At 34.3% G+C, this 14,565-nt stretch overlaps 1 protein-coding gene across 1 annotated transcript; it reads left to right on the top strand.

Moving 5' to 3' along the window:
- The first annotated feature begins 3,734 nt into the window (after positions 1-3,734).
- LOC139864205 (uncharacterized) lies at positions 3,735-4,484 on the top strand. The gene has a single exon (XM_071852789.1). It carries the CDS (start codon positions 3,735-3,737, stop codon positions 4,482-4,484), a length of 750 nt encoding a protein of 249 aa, XP_071708890.1.
- Positions 4,485-14,565: the final 10,081 nt, after the last annotated feature.

Raw genomic sequence — 14,565 nt, 5'->3', positions numbered from 1 at the left:
CGAGCAAGACGTTCTTTGACGTTTTCGAGGGTAACATTGATCGAGTCTATCCTTTGAGCACGTTGGAGAGATCGTTATCTCTAACCAATCATTGTCGGTCATTGTAACAAGTGAACCTTGCTCCGATATCAACTTATAAGGACGAGAATATTAACAACATAGACATGTAACAAAACAAAAACTCTTATTAAATGAATATGAATGCTAAACTATAGCAATAGAAAATCAATGGAATTAATATTAATCAAAAGAAATGTGGTACCTTGACTTACACGTCTTCGGAGTATATATATATATATTAGAAGAAATAGAAGCCAATTAGGATTAATACTCTAAGTAGACTGTAGACTAGGACTCCTAAACTTATGGAAACTTTAAACATATATTTCATACCTCGTGTAATCACGAGTTTGTTTAAACGAAACAGTTTAATGATATGTTTTAGGTATTAAGTGAACGTAAATGTTAAAGTTATTTAGTTTAATGACTAGTGAAACCACATAGTCTGACTAAGAAACTCGTCAGCTGAACATTTCATCAAACACCTAAAATGCATATTAAACAATCCACACCCAATCATAAGAGATAATATTGGTTGTCATTTTATTTTAAAAGTGTAAATTAAAATATAAATTTAGAATTGGTTTTTTTCTACCTAGCTTTTATATTTTCCGTACTCAATTCAAAATAGTTAATTAAAATAATTCAAAGTTATTTAATTTTAATAATTAAAATAATTATTAATAAGATTTAATAATAATAATTAATCAATAATATTTAATTTTAATTAAAAATTATTTAGATCAATGACATCACCTTCCATGCTTAGATTTTTTTTCTTTTTCTTATTGATTTTTTCTTAATAAAGGAATTAGTCTAATAATGATATCATCATTATGAGATTTTAATATTAATTATAGACTAAGAAATCTATATCTATTTATTTATATATCTATATTAGTACTATTTATTTATATATCTATATTTGTATATTATAATATATTATATTATATTATTATACTATATGCTAAAGACCCAAGTGAATGGTGTTCCCTGATTGCTCGGGCGTACGATTCACAACTTTTTTTTATTATTCACAATTTTGTTTTCAAACAACAAAGCGCATGCACTGCTCACGAGTTTTTTTTTACACTTCACATTTTTTTTAATTTTATTTTTTGTGTCCTTTTATCACTTGTGTGAGATGATATACATGAATACATAGTATGTCTTTTATTATTTGGGAAAAGTGAGTGAGATAGCATATGTAAACACACATAACAACTATTACTCATGGATTTTTTTTTTTTTTTTGTTCACAATTTTTTTTAATTAAAATCATTTCACGAAGCGTGACTCCACAACTCTTGTTGTATACAATTAGAAAACTAATATTATGTAACCAGTTATTAAAAATACTTAGTTGTAAAACCACAACCCTTAAATGAATCAAACACTTTTAATCTTAAGCGTTGAATCTCTTGATTACCTGTCATTATAAGAAGTTCCACAATCAAAAGAATAAAATTACGTTAAATGCACTTGAGATAAATAATAATACTTTTACGATTTTATATTGTTTCGGTACTATCTCAAATAGCCTTTGATTTACAAATCATATACTAGTAATAAATACTTGTAGCGTAATTTCAAACCAACATTGATTATAGTTAAAAAATAAATTGACTCTAACGACATATACCTGCCCGACAAAAACAAAAAATGGATCCCAATTCTCTCTTACAAAAAAACCCGAACTTCAAACCTTCTTATCCAAACTCCATACCTTTAACAAAAATACCCAATTCTTTCATCAACATTCACCAAAATTACAATCTTCAAACCAATCATTCCCAAAAAAAACAACTCTTTTCTTGGGTAATTTAGCTTCTGCCGTTGACGCTAACCTCATTCATAATGCTTTCTTCAATTTCGGCACAATATTAGGTGTATCTTGGAAACAGGGTAGATCTTTCGCGTTTATCAAGCTTCAAAACTTGGATCAAGCAACTCATGCAGTTGAATCCATGAATGGTAAATTACTCCAGGGACGTCCTCTAATAGTGGGATATGCTAAAAAAGATCTGAATATCAACATAGTGCTCAGGTATGATTTTCATAATACTGTCAATCCAGCCGCAACCATGTTTAACCCTCCTCCCCCAAAAATTTCGAAACCCGGAATTAATCTTGCCATTAACCTTGAAACCACCAAACGTCTCAATCTCTCAGCCCTTATCGTTGATAGAACACCAATCAAGGCCTTAAAGCTTTTCAAATGGCTAAAACAGAGATCTATTGTTATCGAATCTGTCTCCACATGGGGTCACTATGGATACATTGTTTGTTGCAAAGACGAATTCAGTTACAAAAGAATGACTAGAGGCCCTTCTTCTAACGAGTTGGAATTTCTAGACATTATTTCAATGTCTGGTAATGCTAATAAGTTCTCAAGAATTACCAAAATCGCTATTAGAGGTGTCCCATTTAACTGCTGTTCTTCCGATTGTACCATCGAAGTAGCCAATTTTTTTGGTAGATTGATTCATGTAGACACCTTATCCCAGAACCTTCAGAGACCCGATGTCTTACGGGCCTTAATAGAAACTGATGATCCTGGGATTATTAGGCAATATGTTGATGCCAAAATCGAAAATAAGTTTTTTGGTAAACTATGGATCGAAGAAGTGTTTGAAGATGACATAATGGAAACAATTGACAATGTCATTATTGAAGAATACAACGAAAAAACTATGGCTGATCTTGAGGCATATAACAACGAAAATTCTTCACCGGAAGTCACTGTTCCGGCCGCCAAGCCACCTGTCAACATCTTAGAGGATGGAGAGATTAACGTTGAGGAATCCAATTTGAATTTTGAATCTCCCAAAAAACCTTTTAGTCCTTTTTCAGCTAAGGGTCATAGAGTTATCCACAACTCTATGGAAAAGGTTTCTATTGCGGTTAAAAAACATAAGGAAAAAGGTGAAGAGTGTAGGAAAGCTGAAAAAGAGATCAAAACAAATCTTTTCAAAGTACAAAGTGTTGCTTTTGATGCAGATAACATGATTCCCAATGAAAAGTCTCCTTCATCCCCCACTCATCCTATGACACATGTCCCCTTCAACCTCAACCTAAATGACTATCCTACCCTTGTCCCCAATCCCCCAAAAAACTATCCCTCTTCCAAAGCAATCGAATTATCTCCCAATACTGATAAGCTTCCATCCTTTGTTGACATTACTAATTCATCCAGTCCAGTAAAAAATCCCCAATCCAATCAGTGCATCGATAAAGGTTGTAAAAATTCTTGTGAAAAAATAAAAGCCAGATGTGGTGTTTCCTCCAAAGTCGAGCCAATTTTTCATAACAAACCCACCAAAGTATCGACCAAAAACAAATCCAAAGATCAAGAGTGGAGTGATCAAATACCAAACTTATCGGGTATGTTTGACACTTCAAACGAAATCAATCACGTTACTAGAAACGAACATGTTTTGAAACATAACAACACCTCATCCTCTCAATTTGGAGGCAAGAAACTCACATTTAAGGAAGAGATGGCCGATTTTGGGATTATGATGCAAAATTTGGTCGAACAAGAGTCTTCGAATCCAAAACCATGAGGCTCGCCTCGTGGAACACCCGCGGCCTCGGTAACGGTTCAAGAGGTATGTGTGGCGGGTACATTGGTTAACCGATTCCAATTGCAATTTTTAGCAATACAAGAAACAATGGTAAAACGTGTCACTCAACCAACCCTCAACGAGATATGGAAACACTTTGCTTTCGACTCAATCCAAAAAGAAGCAAGTGGGAGGTCAGGAGGTTTACTCTCAATTTGGAGGCTCGACTTCTTCTCTTTAATCCATAGTTGGTCTTGTAAACATTGGATTGCTACCATTTTAAGGTATCTTCCTAATAATCAAATCGTCTTTATCGTTAACATTTACGCTCCTCACCTTGAACATAAGAAGCATTTTGTTTGGTCTCAATTAACGATTATGGCAAATCAGTGGCCTGGCCCGTTGTGTTTTCTAGGCTACTTTAATTCAGTACGTTCTCCCGAGGAAAGATTACGCGAAGTTATTGATCAAAATAGCATCGATTCATTTAATGATTTCATTCTCCAAGCTAATCTCATTGACCAAGTGCTTTCCAATGATGAATTTACATGGGAGGGTCCTTTAGGAAAATTTTCTCGTATTGATCGCGTCCTGATTAATGATAAATGGGCTCTTTTATGGCCCGAAGCTATTCTTCAAACCGATCCCCAAGAACGTTCCGATCACAAGCCTCTGATATGGGCAAAAGTCTTAGCAAATTGGGGCCCTAAACCCTTTCGATTTAATAACACTTGGATTTCAAAACCGGGGTTTCTTAGATTCTGTGACAATTTGTTGAACGAGTACAATGTGGAAGGTTGGGAAGCCTTTAAAGTTGCAAAGAAATTGCGTGTACTAAAGGCAGACCTCAAAATTTAGAGCTCATCACATCAAGATAACGATGAGGTCAATCTTAAGAATATCGAGGCTAAAATCAAATTGTTAAAAACGTCATTTCAATCGCGTGATCTTTCGGAGGCTGAACTACACGAATTGGTCGATCTCAAGAAAAGTAAAAAAACGTTCTCGGTTAGAATTGAATCAAAAAGGCGCCTGCATTCTCGGTTCCACTGGTTACGATTAGGCGACAAAAATACACGCTTTTTTCATATCGTTTCACGCATTCGCCAACAATCTTCCTACATCGCAGGTATGTCAATCGATAACGTTTGGAATGATGATCCTGATGTTGTTAAGGAGCATACAGTGTCTTTTTTCGAATCATTGTTTGCAACCAGACCCTCACTGACCGATTTGATTGATTTGGATTGGGCTTCTTTAAATTTAGCCCAAGTACCGGCCCATGTAAACGTTACTCTTGAAGCCCAATTCTCTAGCAATGAAGTCTTTAATGTTATTAAAAGCTTCGACGGGTATAAAACTCCGGGACCGGAAAGGATGGTCTTTCGTTACAATTTTTTAAGAAAGGATGGTCTTTTCTTGAAAACGACATTATGGAGATGTTTTATCAATTTCATGCACATCCTTCTTTTCCGAAGGGATTCAATTCGTCGTTTATTGTATTAATCCCTAAAACCAATTGTGCTAGAGTGATTGAACAAATGCGCCCAATTAGTTTGATCAATGCTCCGTACAAAATTTTGGCAAAAACCATCGCTAATAGATTGAAATTTGCAATCCCATTAATTATTAGCGAAAACCAAAATGGTTTTGTACCGTCAAGGTTACTTTTAGATGGTGTCATGGTTGTTAATGAAGTTGTTCACATGGCTAAGTTAAAGAAGAAGCCCCTCATTTTGATCAAAATCGATTTTTCAAAGGCTTACGATTGTGTCTCTCATGATTTTCTACTTATGGTGCTTCAAAGAATGGGGTTCGGTTCCAAATTTATTTCTTGGATCGAGTCTTGTATCTCGAATATCAAGTTCTCGGTTTTGTTAAATGGTTCTCCTTCACGTGAAGCATCCTTACATCGCGGTTTACGACAAGGTGATCTGTTGTCTTCTTTTTTGTTTATCATTGTTGCCGAGATGTTAAATAAGCTCCTTTCAAGGGATTTGAATAAGGGCTTCTTGAAGGGTTGTAGGTTTGCTAATAATCTTGTCATTAATCATTCACAATTCGCGGATGATACGATTATTTTTGCACATCATAATGTAAGTGAACTTAATCGCATCAAATTCATTATGGGTGTGTTCTAGCTTCAAATGAATTCCATAAAAACGACTCTCTATGGCATTCATGTATCTAAGGAGGACATGATTTCTTATTCGGCTATTTTCAATTGCAAAGTTGGTGTCTTTCCTATGGAATATTTAGGTATTCCTATATGTCTAAATTCCAACAAGAGTGCAATGTGGGAACCCATCTTCAAAAAATTCAAAAAGAGGTTAGCCGGTTGGAAAGGTAGATGCCTTTCTTTTGGAGGTCGTCTTGTTATGGTCAATTCGGTCTTATCTAGCCTTCCCCTTCATTTTATGGCCATTTACAAAGCTCCGGTGGCCACCATCTTGCAACTTGAACGCTATCGAAGGAACTTTCTTTGGGGTGGCGATTGTTTAAAAAAGAAAACGTGCTTGGTAAAATGGGACACGGTTTGTTTACCCAAAGAGTTGGGTGGATTGGGTGTCACCCCTCTCCGTATCAAAAATCTTACATTGCTTTGCAAATGGTGGGCGCGTTTTAATTGTAACAAACCTTGCCTTTGGAAGTCCATTGTTTCTTCATCTTTTAGATCTTCCTTCCAAGGTAAATTAGTTAACAATGTTTCCTCTTTATTATCGTCCCAACTTTCACCAATTTGGAGGGATTTAATTAATTTGCAAAATGATAATTCTCTTCTTAATATCATTGGGTCCAATGTTTGGAAATGGAAGTTAGGTAATGGGGCTTCTATTTTATTTTGGCATGATAGATGGGTTAATAATTGTTCCCTTAAAGATGTATACCCTTCTCTATATGCTTCTTGTGTTGATAAATTCGCTACTGTGAACAAGTTTAGATGTTTTGATCCTTTATTCCCCAACAATAGCAAGTGGAATCTTCATTTAATACACCCTCTGTCCCTTTATTGCTCAATATGCCACGACAACTTGCTGCACTTGGTGTCCCAGGTTATTTTCGACGACTTAGTGGAGGACCAAATTGTGTGGTCAGTTTCAAATAATGGGTCTTTTTCGGTCTCCGACGCTATTCGTACCTTAGTGCAAGCCAACGTGGTTTCTACTCCAATATGGCCAAAAGTTATTTGGGGTAATAAAGTTCCGTCAAAAGTCATGTTGTTTCATTGGCTTGCAATTCGTGAGTGTATTCCTGTCAAAGATGTGCTCATTAAAAGACATATCATACCGGCATCTCAATCCAATTTGTGTATTTGGTGTTTGGAGGACACGGAAACTACCAATCATCTTTTGTTACACTGCAAATGGTAAATTAAAATATGGGCGGATTTATTTTCTTGGTGGAATGTGTCTTGGGTTCTTCCGGTTTCAATTGAAGAATTCTCGTTTGATTGGTTCTTTGGCATGGGCATCAAAGCTTCAAAATTTTGGAAGTTAATCGGACCCGTCACAATTTGGACAATTTGGTTAGCTCGAAACGACTTCATTTTCAATGGTAGATTCACATGTAGGCCGGCTTTAATTCGTAGCATCAAGTTAAAGACGTTTCTTTGGGCCGCCAACCTCAACTTTTGCAATAGCGTTCATTCATATGTTTGGGAGCATAACCCATATTTATTATGTTTTTAGCTTTTTCAATGTTTTTTCTCATTTTTCGTCAATTTAGACCGAGCTCGTCTCCGTCTTTGTAATTTGTATCGCATCTTCATTGTTTTGATGAAGATCTTTCCATTTAATACAAATCAATTTTTCGCCGTAAAAAAAAAATATACCTGCCCGACATTTTCCAAAACAAATTCTATAATCTCATTATTTATTGGTATTCATTATGAAACTCAACTCTATAATCTCATCACATAATAATGTAATTATTCTGAATCATGTCGATTTACTCTAATGGTCTACGGATGTGTTTGCTAACTGTTATTTAATCTTAAAGTATTTTGTTAGCTAAAATTTTCTTAAAACTAAAATTTCATATAATTTTTATTTGGATTCGATATGGTTTATGACTTTTAAGAGCTCTTATCGACAGAGTCGTTTAGCACCTCGAAGTCAACTCACCACGTCCCATGTCTGAAGGTCCTAAGGATCCGATTGTTCGCTGATTCAAGTTGTACTTATAGTTGTACTTATAGTGAGATAGTTCAATCATGGTTTAGTGAGTATTTGCTATGTACTTTTAGCCATATAAATTTTATATAATGATTTATGTAATATAATACTCCGTAATTAACTATTGTTCGCTGATTCAAGTTGTACTTAAAGTTGTACTTATAGTGAGAGTTCAATCATGGTTGAGTATTTGCTATGTACTTTTAGTCATATAAATTATAATGATTTATGCAATATAATAATTAACTATGTTGTAGTCAATCTTTCAATTTTATAGTAGTATATTGTTAATTAAGTTACACGACTAGCTAATATTACTCAATTACAATTATGTATGTACTTTAGACATATGCGTTGGTTTAAACTATCTCTCTAATAGTAATAAAAGAATTTTTTTCGACATCTTTTGGTAACATTGAAGGGTTGGTTCTTTTATGAGAGTTGCTTCTTTTATCGTTGGAGACAAAAAAAAGTGAAATGACGAAAATACCCCTGATTACTATTGATGAATAGTGCTACAGGGTTTTGTCTATTATATATAAAGATAATTATACTGAGTACTACAGTCCTGCAAAACCGCCGATCATAGAACCCAGACCTGATCCAAGTAACGCGTCACTCAACCCGGTTGCACATCAACAATCAATAGTTCGAACCTAACCTTTATCGTTCAAACTCAGGTTCTACGAGGAATGTGTTCGAACTTTGGTCGAACTTATTGTACGAGATTTCGAACTTATTGTACGAGATCGTAGTTTATTTGTTCGGCGAGAGATCAGTGAACTAGGTTCGAACAAGGACTCCCATGGTGTATTTTTGCAATTTTTTTTGAATAAAATGTATTTTGTATCAAAATTTTGAAAAAGTGTATTTTGGTGAAATTTAATTGAATTAGTGGGTTATAACTAAATATTCAACACAACTACCATTGTATCTTTTAATTCAATTATGGACGGGGAATATCATTCAATCACGATAAATTACAGTGGGCCATAAACCCTGATAGCACTAGTGGCCATTCAAAATTAAGAAATTTGGGCACCAAAACACAAGTTATAATCTATCTATCTGTTTATATATAATAATAAAGTCACTTTCACCTAATCAACTTTTAAAAAATCTTAGTTGTCAAAAAAAGAACCATTGGATTCAATCTCTACTTTCAATAACAACCATTGATTATCTTGGTCACTCATCAATTGTCTTTCTCATCCTTTGTAATTGTCAACTTACAAAATTACCCTCTTAACATCCGTCCCTAATGATAAGATACGGGGTTGTTGGTTGAATGTGGGTTAATGCACTAAACGATAAACTTAAGTATGATTAACCAAAGAATATGTTTTGATGATGACACATACATATGCATAAGCGATGACTGACATCTTAACATAAAACACGCAAGGTTTGCAAACGACCAAGTCAAACATAGGTTAAAGAATGAAATCAAAAGTTCAGCTAAACACACGGTCGAGGTACGGTCGACCGCATAGTCAATCGTGAAACCCCAAACTGAATTGCAACGCAGTTTTGTGAAAACAAGTTGCACGGTCGCCACCACGGTCAATCGCAGTGCGACCGCATTTTTCTCTGTTACCATTTTCGACCACATAAAGTTTGACTAGTTTTCGACATCTATAATTCATGAAACCTTTCTCAACATGCTTAGAATAGATGCCTTCTCCATACTCAATTGAGTTTTGGTCATAAAAACACTAATTTTGATTAATTACGCATAATGACATCTTAATGACAAATTAATCAAGATTAGGCATAACACATAAGTGTTAATCAACAATTTGTGATCTTAATTCTTATCTATATATCTTTAGTATGATCATCAAGTACCAACACACTTAAGCCAATGTCACTAGAACAATGATTGCTATTAGAAATGACTTAGTGATTAATTAAGGCTAAATGAGGAACAATGCTCTCAAGATTAACTAGTAATGACTTGTAATCCTAAAACACACTTAGATACATTTAGGATGGTCACCAAGTCCCAACTAGAGATTGCTCTTCCCTTGTGCATGTGTTGGACATTAATGTGTACTTACACATTAATCATGCAATATGTTATATTGCAAATTAAACTTATTAAGTGCTTGAATTATAAGTTGTGCAAGTATCTATATGATTGATCCTAGAATAACTATCTCTTGCTATGTGAGTATTACTTGCTACTTGTCAATATGGTTAATACTTATAAACTTGTCAACTTGATTAATATGTTTGCTATGTGCTCATTAGTTAGGATTCAAGTGACTAACCTACTCCAATAGATTAAGTGTAAAATGGTTCACAATGAAAGTATAGTCAATTGTCTATTTGGTCTAGTCTAAGTAACTAAGGGTGATTGCTTATGACTTAACTTTGATGTCTCTACATACTTCATGATTATCTTATAGAGACATTATTCAATTAATCTCTAACTAAACTTAAAAAGAACATGACTTGTGATTAATTAAAACTAGGAAGTTAATAACATAGTGACTAGTCTTTAGAATTGAACCAAGAGCATTAAAGTGACTAACTAAGTCTTTACCAAACCGAGATTTCCCAAAATATCAATCAAGACACTTCTCCAAGAATGTTGGGTTTGCCACTTTTGGAATGATTAGTCACTTTCATGCATTAAGACCAAATCTCACACACTTAATGCATATAGTACTTGCATAGGATGTTTGGTTTCTTTTGCAGGCGCTAGAAGGAGTAAAGGTGCCAAAATGTGGTGTTCAAATTTGAGTCAAACGGCTATACAACGGATACCAAATTTGGACTGGAGCACGCACGGTCGCACCACGGTCGACCATGATGTCAACCGTGTGTCAACGGCTACTTTTTGAATCTCACTATAAAAGGCAAACATTTAAGAGCATTTGAAGCTGACCCTATTGCATATTTCAAAGGCTTATTTCCAGTGATCACAAGTGCATCAATTACTACTCAAAATGTGATCAAGTAAGAGAAGATTCTATGATCTTATAGATATAGAATTGGGTTGTTGTAAACTTACTAATCAAAATCATTTATCTTGTGAGTTTACTTAATGTAATGTATGTCCTAGCATTGTGTTAGGATCATTATTGCAAAGTGTATAAGTCTTGTAACTTCAATTAGTAGAAGCATAGGCTAGCTTAGTGATCTACTTCCTTAAAGGAACTTAGGAAGTTGATTAATCTTATTTGGAGATTAATACTTGTCCAAGGTGAAGACAAGTTGATATAGGTTAGAGTTGATCTTTCAAAGGGATAGAAAGATTAGGTTTGTTGTCTATCAAAGAAGGTGAAGACTTGTAAATCAGATCTCCACCGGGTTCGGAGAAAAGTGCTTAGTGAAGCAACAAATCCCGATTAGTGTAATCGGGGAGTGAATTAAGGTGGATTAGTTAACATCCACCCGAACCACTATAAATCCTTGTGTCTATGTTATTTACATTACTTCATTTATTATTTTGAACATATACACTACACACATCAAGTTTGAGTTGAGTAGGTTGATCAAAGTTGAATCGAATTTGGTGATCAATCGAAAAAGTGTTAAAGACGTATTAAGTAACTATTCACCCCCTAGTTACTTACAATTGGTATCAGAGCGGTTGCTCAAATCATTGAACTATAAACAATCGCGAAAGCGTCAAAATTCGTTTTGTGCAAAAACTTGAGTCAACGATTCTCGGATCAACTCAAACTATGGGATACTTGGAAGAATTGGTGAAAGAAGCACCAATCTTTGATAAGATGAATATTTATGTGTGGAAATTAAGATTTGAGTCTTATCTCAAATCCAAGGATTATTACTTGTAGAGAATAATCAAAGTAGGAGACTTTGTACCACAAGCTAGTTCAAAGCTAGTGAAGTCAACATTTCAAAACAATGATGTTTTGAAACAATTCTATGCAATTTCACTACTTCATGGAATTCTTCCTAGTGAAGAAAGGCTAAAGATAATTTCATGTGAAAGTGCTAAAGAATTTTGGGATTCACTATGTTCTCAAGAAGATTTAAACTCTAGGAGTTTAAAGGGTAAAGGAATTGGGAAGGATTTGGAAAAGGTTGGTGTTTCTCAAGTAAAAGGGTTGAATGTAAATGAAGACTTTTGCCTCATGAGTTCTTTGAATGATTTGGATCAAGATGGTCAAAGTGAAGAAGAGGTTGAATCTCCATTCAAAGAAGATGATGTCTCAAGCATGGATTGCAATGAGATACATGTATTCTATCCTTCTAATTATGAAGAATTGTTAGATGATTACAAGACTATTAAATTTGTGTATGATAGTAGTCGTGACAAAGTAAAACTTTTGGAAAAAGAATTACACAAAGTTAGACAACTTAACAAAGTTTTAATTGATGAAAATAACACCTTGAAAAGAAAACTTGAAAGGATAACCATTTATGATTCATCAAGAGATAAACATAAAATGAATATATGTCATGACTCTAGCAAACACAAATCTTGTAATCAAAGTCCATTGTCTATTATTAGGAAAATTGAGAATATGGGAAAAATGGACCAAGCTAGCAATTCCATAGTAGGGATAAGTCAAGGATTGGGTAATCTTAAAATCAATCAAAATCAATGACCAAAATGCTAATGAGAATAACCTTCTTAAAAAGACTTTGCATTAATGAAAGGTTTTTCTTACAAATGCAAAATTATTTTTGAAAAGTGATTTTAAAAGATTAGTGTAGGAAGCTTACTTGCCTTAGAATTATGTGTTTATGAGAAAATATGTATTGCATGCTAAATACTAGATTGATGTGTTTTGTGTATACTATGTGAATGATTAAATATAAATATATATATATATATATATATATATATATATATATATATATATATATATATATATATATATATATATATATATATATATATATATATAGAATATTACGTGTCATTGACGATTAAACATCGGGAGGATGTAATCATTCAATGTTAGGAAAAGAAAACTTGTCCTCAAGTATTCTATAGAACCTAAGAATCGTCAAAACACATTCGAAGAAAGAAGAAGTGAAGAAATAAGTGATCAGAAGGATCTATGGCAGCTCCACGGCTGACCGTATACAGGACTGCAGACTCCTGTCCTGAACGTGTAAAAATATCTGCACGGCTAACACCACGGTCGACCGTGCTTCGACCGTGCGTGGTCTGATTCTGTTTTAAATTAAACTAAACCCTCACTTTTATTTCTTTTCAACCCACTTCAAAACACACACACGTACACACGGCTGAGGAGATCGACCGCACGGAGAAGAATGCTCATTCCATCAATTTCAATTCCTACTTTCGGTATGATTAATCCTTGCTTTCCTAACATTCAATTGTGTTTGTATGATGAATTAGGGTTATGAAGAAATCCTAACTAGAATGAATCAAAACTTAAATTGATGCAAACAATTGAAATTGTTCTTGAAGAACAATTTAGAAACGATTGCAGTAATGATTATTGTATATCTATGCATTGATTTAACTTTGGATAATTCTAGGGTTCATTATACATCCAGGTTAGATTTTCATAGAAGCATTGTTCATATGATATGAATGACATTGTTGCAAATTGAGTGTAATAATGTTGAATGTCAAAACATGTGTTGATGATTATTTCAAAAGTCTAGAACACATATGAACTTTGTGAAAATCTTAATCTAGTTGCAAACTCATTGACACTAATGAAGAGTGAAAATGTGAAGAACATTAACATCAAAACGTCTAAGTATTGATGATAATTAAAGTTTGCAAAACTTGTTGCTTACAATTGAATTATGCACTTTGAATTAATTAAAAGTGTCCATGTGCAGAAAATGGCAAATCGAGGAGAAAGCTCATCCAACTTTCGCCACACCAATCAACACTTAACAGAGAAAGAGTGAAAAATCGAACAATAGCAGAAGGAAGGAGAATTGAAGCAGAAGATTTTCCTAAAATGGTGGCAGCTTTCTCAGATTTAAAATGGGATGTATTTCTTGATCTAAATGGACCAATTTATCCATCACTCGTTCGAGACTTTTACTCTAGCTTCGTCTATACCAACGGTTCAGTTACCTTTAGGCTGAAAGCTTCAAGAACTACAGTAACACTTCAAGATTTTGGAAAACTTCTAGAAGTTCCAGCAAGTGGAGAAAGGTTCTTCCACACAGGACACAGTCTGACATATCTTCCTGATTTCATCAATAAAGATGATGCTATTCGAACACTGTGTGAAGACAATGCTTCGAGAGGAGAAATTCTCAATCAAGGAGTGTTGAGCAAACACCTGCGAAAGAAGTTCCGAATATGGAACACAGTGATCGACTACAATGTGTACTGTAGAATGGGAAATCGCTCACATATCCATGATGTTCAGATGGCTCTTCTTTGGTGCCTAGAAATGAAAATCTGAGTAAACATGGCATACTTTATGGCCATACGAATGAGCAATGTGCCAAAGGACTCAACAAGAGCTCTTCCTTATGGAATGCATCTTACGAATTTATTTGACAAATTAAGGGCAACAGATGACATTCGCATAAATCCAACCTATCAAATATTTAATTGTCATACATTAACATTGATGGGGTGGGATGATGAAGATGACTCTGATGAGGTTGAAAGGGTTTATGAAGCCATGACCAACTCTTAAATCAACTTGGAAGATATATCCGACAATGATGAAGAACAGTTTCCGGATGAAGCTAATGATCCTTTTTTATGGCTTGGTGAAATGTCCCGTTCATATTGATTATAAACATTTCATATTAATTGATTTCGTTGCGAGGTT

Source organism: Rutidosis leptorrhynchoides, chromosome 8 (assembly GCF_046630445.1).
Source record: "Rutidosis leptorrhynchoides isolate AG116_Rl617_1_P2 chromosome 8, CSIRO_AGI_Rlap_v1, whole genome shotgun sequence".
In the NCBI taxonomy this organism is placed as follows: Eukaryota; Viridiplantae; Streptophyta; class Magnoliopsida; order Asterales; family Asteraceae; genus Rutidosis; species Rutidosis leptorrhynchoides.
This window is presented reverse-complemented; position numbering and strand designations above follow the sequence as displayed.